The 6,934-nt window shown below is 42.2% G+C and overlaps 1 protein-coding gene across 1 annotated transcript in view; it reads right to left on the reverse strand.

Moving 5' to 3' along the window:
* Positions 1–5,635, reverse strand: part of LOC104468080 (ankyrin-2-like) — a gene marked incomplete at its 5' end in the record, with an annotated part of 83,103 nt that extends 77,468 nt beyond the window's left edge. The window contains 4 exons of the mRNA XM_010082090.1: positions 958–1,056; positions 3,719–3,817; positions 3,916–4,014; positions 5,438–5,635. Of these exons, the coding sequence (XP_010080392.1) occupies positions 958–1,056; positions 3,719–3,817; positions 3,916–4,014; positions 5,438–5,635 (495 nt within the window). The remainder of the gene's footprint in view (positions 1–957; positions 1,057–3,718; positions 3,818–3,915; positions 4,015–5,437) is intronic.
* Between the last annotated feature and the right edge of the window lie 1,299 nt (positions 5,636–6,934).

Raw genomic sequence — 6,934 nt, forward strand, 5'->3', positions numbered from 1 at the left:
CCCTGCCAGACATCTCAGGTTGAAATTCTCTCTTAAGACAGAGGTTGCTATGTGTGGACAAGAACAGAGCTAGTACCTGAGAAAGCATGCAAACTGGGCAGTAAAGACACGCCCCTGAGACCCTGCTTGAATTTGGGTTAGATTTGGGCATGACAGGCCCAACATGAGGGCTGAAAGCAAGCAGAGAGACCTTTGGATTAATATGCCGAATAGAACCTACAGCCCCAGCAGCTGACTACAATGGTCTCTGGCTTGATAATCTGGTGCATAAACTGGTCTCTTGGCTAACTTCACAGGGGATTATTCAGTGTGATCGTTCCAGAACCAAACAGGGCCCCAGTGCTGATTTAAGCATGCACAATGTATGTACAGGGAAACCTGATCCACTCTGGGGAACGACACATGAGTTTTGGCCATTCTGGTTGCACTTTAAAGATTACCCAATTAGAGGTGACTAATAACAACATCCACATGAAATAAGACCGTTGCATTCCTGGCTGACTGCAGAGAAGGAGCCGTGCCAGAGATTATTGACGGTCTTTGAGGAGACATTAACATCAGTGAACTCGCTAAGAACCTGAAACAGATCCAGTGGATAAAAGGACAGAAATTTGGGTCCAGATCTTCAAAAAAGCCCAGGTTCTGACTTCTCCTTAATTTTTATGGAACAATCCATAGCAAAATATCAATTTACAGACAGAAGTGTTGAGGCAGAGAGCAACTGAACAAGCACAGTAGAGCTAGCTGTGGCCAGCCTGACCCTGCAGCTCAGAAATCACTTTCCCCATCTCTCGTTCAATGATTAGGAAAAGGAGACGAAGTTACATTTACACATCTGACAACCAGCTGTATGAGGAATACTTTCACCAAAAACAAAGGCTTGCTCTCAAGCCCTAAGAAAGCAAAGAAAATGACTGCCTAGGGAAAGAAGTTCCCACTGGCACTTCACAGACTTACAGTGGTGATGGCGTTGGGTTTGGCCCCATGTTGGAGAAGAACGTTAATGATGTGAGTGTGGCCTTGTTGAGCAGCTTGGTGGAGAGGGGTGTACCCATTCTGTTGTCCGCGGTGGTTACCATAAAAGCAAACAAACAAAGAACAACCACCACCAGTAATTAGATTAGACACTTCACTTTGGTTCCTTCTGCTCCTTCTGAGACATTTCAAAAAGAAATCATGCCATCAATCGACCCAAAGATAACAAATCTTCAGTAATAATAATACTCCTGCCCCAGATTAATGAAAATATAAAGGAAGATAATATTCTTATTTACAAATCGTCTTACATTTCACAGTATAAGCAGTCTCTGGATAGATGATTCCTCATTTCCCAAGTCAGAGGGAGGAACAATGAGGAGCAGTAAAGTTAAAGTGTCACTCCAAGGACATAGAGTGGAGGCAGAGAACTTTTTTCTTCCTCTCACATCTTAGTTTTCTGTAGAAACTGCAAGATTTACCTTTAAAATATTTGAGCCAATTAAAAAAAAAAAAATCTATAATTTTTAACAGCAGTGATGTATTTGAAGGCTAACAACATACACCTATTACAAACGTCAAACAATTTTAGCTTTACTTTGCCTTCAAAAGGCCTGGCCAAGCTGTAATTACACTTAAAAACATATACGCAATGTCTGTATTAATAAACATGCTTAACTCCGTATACTTATCTGCTCCAGTGATTCATTCTAATGTTACACAATACAGAAACACAGCCAAAGTGTACTTTGCTAGCTGATCTGAGATGGTATTGTGTAAGTCCAGTCAGGCAATTAATTTACAAAATCATTTGCAATTGGCTTTGAAAGGAAGCAGAGAATAAACTGGAAGAAAACACCAAGTTGATTTCACTGTACACTTATGTAAAGCCTGGAGGCAGGCTCTGAAAGACACACGCCCAAGAGTTATCTTTTGCAAACAAATAGATGCAAGTATTGCTTTGTACTACTAATTAAATAGTGACAGTTCAGAACTGTTACAATTCTTATGTTTACAGTATGCATGCATGGACTACTAAGAAATCACAGGTGGATTTTAGTGTAGGTTGTAGTTCAAAGTAAGGGTGCTATCTCTACTTAAATATTAGTGCAGTTCTTTAAAAACATAACTCAGTCATATTCTTTTTCACTGAAGATGACACAAAGCATCATGCAGGCTTTCTCTAGTTAATGACCAAGATGCAATTGAGGTTACTCATTCTTTAACACGCCTATCCTGAACCCAGCCAGGATGGATTTGCTCTTTAAACTGAGTCCACAGTACTGGCTGACAGATTGCCAGTATTTTTACTGGTCCCTAGGAGGGTGATTTTGGACAACAATGTCCTATTCTCCATACAAACTTGCTGACTTTAAGGAAATTATTCTAAATAAGTGAAATACCTGGGGAAATGGCATCAGAACCTGGCCCAGTGCCCCCTTAGACATAGAATGAGACCTAATACTAAAAACGCAAGTATGTCTGTCTCTTTAGTTAGCCTCCAAATGCCTCAGCTGAATGTCTTGGCAGCTACCATTTGGATCCTGCTAGTGTCTACTTTATTAATTCTTATCAGCTGTTTTTGTAGTAGTGTCGCCAGTTCTTTTGGAATCTCTGGTTTTTGCCCATAGATTTTGGATGATCTCACAAGGGATGCGCCAGCATCTTTATTTACTTTGCTAACTCTTTCTTACCACATTCAGTTGTGACCACTGTGATGAAATAGTCCTACTTTGAGAGATTAATCCATCCCATAGGTTGCAGCTGGGGAAGTGGAGCTGGCCAGAGTAAGCAGCAGACCACAAGCCTGTGATTCTGACTGAATCTTACAAATACCAACTATGCCACTAGAAATGTCAACGGACTTCTTCACATTGATCCCAAGGCATCCAATCTCAAAAGCTTAATGCCAGCTTTAACTAAGCTAAAGTCCTGCAGCAGGTGAGTCGGCCTTCTCTTTCTCATAAGGGTGATGTGAAGATCTCTGGGATGCAACACACCATTGCAGTCACCAGAACCTCTCTGTGTATACTCAGGAAATACACAATTCTTGCTACAAAATGCATTCCATTCAGCTGTTGTGCACATCAGTTTATCCTAGAACAAACGGCTTAAGTCAGTGGATTTTTTTCAGACTTTGGCTATAGGCAGTCAGGTCCATTTCAGAACTGGTCAATAACAGTGTACCCAGATTTCCCTCAAAAAAAAAAAAACAACCCCCAAACCTGTCTTCAGTAAACTGCATTCCCCCACCACAGCTGCTTCCTCTCTCAAAGTCATGCCACCCATGCTTTGATCAGCAGTAGTTCTACCTACTCTTCTCCCAGCAGATTGGAGAGAACCTGGCATCACCCTCAAAGTGTCTGAATTGTTAGTTACTAGTTTGGCAGCACACTGGTATTACACTGGTGTAAACCATGTGTAAATGAGATGAGAAACAAGCTTGGATTTGTTAGTTGGCAAGTAAAAAGAAAAAAAAAAAAACAAACAACGATGACATGGATTCTTTATCTGCTTATTTCACATACCTAAAGAGCTATCTGACTTTTCTTTTGTGAACACTACACTATGAGATGTAGCAGGGAGAAGGCATTCCACTACGGACTCGAATCACCATATGTTGACACCTATCATGCAATTATTATAGTTTCCTAGTGAAAAGGCACCTATGAGTATGTGTTTGTAGTGCTTGGTTACCAGGCTCATAACAAAGAGCAAAAACAAGCAATGAAAAATTCTTTACCTTTGTTTTAGCATTGACATTTGCTCCCTGCTTGAGAAGAAAATTCACCATTTTGATGTTTCCATAGTGACACGCCACAATTAAAGGTGTATAACCAAGCTACAATAAAAGAACAAAACTGCAAGCTCAGTGGAACATTCATTTACAAAGGCAGCATCCTTTGGCACACTGAAGACAGTAACCACTCCATGATTTACCTTTGTCTGAGCATCTTGGTTTGCCCCATGTTTTGTGAGTATTTCAGCTACATTCACTTTATCCTCTTGAGCTGCAAGGTGTAACGATGTCAGTCCAGTCTGGAGGTGGAATATAAAAAATAAATTAATTAAATAAAATCAACCCTGCTTTACATGATAAAAGAAATCTAAACTTTCTCACTTTCTCATCTTTAAAAACATAAAGAGATCCTAACTATAGCTTCCAAGTATGGGTGGTTTTTTTAAACAAAGTAGAGTTGATGTTTCTCCTGTTCCAGCTGACAAACAGCTCCAAAACAATTACATCACCATAACTACAGAGTAAAACTTTCAGGCATCAATGATTACGCTCAGATTTTATACAATAATGTCACTGGGGAAGCTGAGAAGCCTGTTAATAAACTAGGGAAGCACATTCGCTATGCTTCCCACTCCTCAGACAGGAAAGGGAACCTTGACAACTGCAGGCACGAGTCAAAATGAAGAAAATAACTCCAGAAATAGATCTCATTCAAAGATGCCATGGAAATGGATGCAGCCATGAACGTAAAGCTCACTTTGAGCAAGCAGGGAATAAAATTTGCAAGAGACATTAAAACCATATTGTTTCTCATTGGTTAGACAGCATATTACATTAATGCCAGACAATGAGAGACTTCAGCCTTCTGTCTTGACTTATATGAACAAAAGCTGCAGTCTTTCGACCTCAAGTAAATAAGACTTACATACATGTCCGGATACATCTTGTGACATACGAAAATCTACAGTAATGGGGTTTTCCTGAGGAAGCAACTTGTTTTCTATGAAAAAGTTGTCATGTACAGTCATGAAAAGTAAAAAATTTCAGAAAGGTCCTCCATAGGGTTTTTCTCACTTGCTACTCCACTGATAGTGTTGTTTTGTTATTTGCCAGACACTGCCAACCTCTTCCACTTGGAAAGCAGGCTGAAGGGTAAGTATATGAGGAAAAGCGCCTTCACTGGCAGGAGCACTGAACTATTTTAGACTGTAGCTCTCAGGTTTCTGCTACATGTTGTTAAATCTGCCCCTGGACCCACAAACTCCATAATTTTATATTCCTTTTCCTTTGCATCTAATGTAAAACTTCAGGAGCATATGCAGAACACCTGAGAGATGGCAAAGTTGCAGCACAACAAAAATACTGCAGTCCTGCCTTCCTGAATGTTCAGGAACAATTTTCTCTTGGTCTGCCTTTCCTCCCGCAACTTCTCTACCAGAGCCAGGTGTTACATCATTTTCCTCCAGTCATGGCAAACAGCTGCAGCTCCTCCTGTGCGTTACCCAGTACAGCTATCAGTCGCATGATATAAGGTAACCGGTTAATCCATCTGCCAATCCTAGATTTCCTCTTCTTTTACTGTTCACCCACCTGCTGTCACTTCTGCAGACTCACAAATACATAGATAAGGAAGTGAAGACAACATGACATCATTCCTACACTGCACTTTGCATCTTACTGGATGCTCCCACCCACAGTACTTTGTCTCTGGTTGCGAGTTACCTTTGTTGCCACATGGATATTGGATCCTTTCTCCAAAAGCAAGGTCACCATGTCAGTGTGACCTTCTTGGGAGGCCAGATGAAGCGGGGTGACTCCCTGCTTGGTCAAAATGTTGGTCTCAGCCCCATAGTTCAATAGAGTGGTAGCTATCTGCATCTGATTTTTCTTGGCAGCAATATGCAGAGGGGTATATCCATTCTAACACCAGTCAGGAAACAAAATGAGAATGAAATTAACACAATTGCCATGTAAGTTCAAGAAGTCAGACACCTTAAAACAGACCCTTATCACTAGAGGTGAGAGTTCATTAAGTTTCCAAGGCCAGAGGTGTCCCACAGCCCTGCTGTTCTGTTGTTTTGTCCGTCTCTTATTTTCACCATCCAAACTAGAAAAAAAGCCAGCCCTCGCTAGGGAGGGCAGGACTGTTCATCCGATCCCTTCAAATTATTCCAAGTTTGACACCTACATTTTGAATAAACTATGTTGTAAATATTCAGTTTTGACTGATGAGTGACATTCTCCGTGATGAGTGATGGGTGCACCCTCTTGGTTGCATTACACTTTTCTGGAGTGTGTGGGTAGAGGTGTGTTTGCAAATGGAATTCTGATACATGTGTCAGTCACGGCACCGGCTGGAAGCAGTAACAGGGAGGAATGTTTTTCTGATCAAATTCACCATCTAAGCAAAGCAGAAACGCATCGATGGTACTTTTCGGCAATAAGACAACTTCCCACCTTCAACAGCTTTACAACACACTGTGGGGGAAAAATTGTGGGGAATTCTGGGGGAAAGCAGAAAACCCCTCTGGAGGTGTTTGGTTGGTTGATCTGTGCTTTTAAAAGGGAGCTTTACCAAACCATCCTGCTGCAACTGCAAAGGAACCAACAGCTCTGACACAATCCCTTAACAGACGGGCCACTTTGCTGCAACTGCAAAGGAACCAACAGGTCTGACACAATCCCTTAACAGACGGGCCACGTTCTTTGGCAGCGTGTACAACAGCAGCCTCACATGGGGCTGAACATTCTGAAACCAGCACCAATTCGCTTGTTATTTTCCCCTTTTAGTAGCCTTTGCCTAACGCGGGGACATCACGCCACTGTTCCCAACCCCTGAAGGAATTCTCTGTATGCGTGCTCAGGATACACTCAGTGTTTCTAACGTTACACCATCCTAAAGGGACTTCTGACCATGAGTACAGCTCACAAACATAAAAATGGGCTTAGAGATGCTCATACATCTATTCATACACATACACATTTCTTCGTTGCCAATGATTCCTTTCATTTTCACACGCAGAAGCTCTGCGAGAGCCACACGCTGGTTTGGGCAGGGTGCCCCCAGCCAGGGCCAGCCTGTCCGCTGCGCGCACCTCACAGGGCTCAGCGACCACCCCCCCAGGGCAGCCCCTTCCAGCTCTCCGACCGCCCACACCGCGGGGATTATTTTATTTCTTTATCGCAAGCGGCCATTCCCAGCGCTTCGCCTCATGTCCG

The sequence above is a fragment of the Pterocles gutturalis genome, unplaced genomic scaffold, assembly GCF_000699245.1.
Source record: "Pterocles gutturalis isolate BGI_N339 unplaced genomic scaffold, ASM69924v1 scaffold14044, whole genome shotgun sequence".
Taxonomy (NCBI): domain Eukaryota; kingdom Metazoa; phylum Chordata; class Aves; order Pterocliformes; family Pteroclidae; genus Pterocles; species Pterocles gutturalis.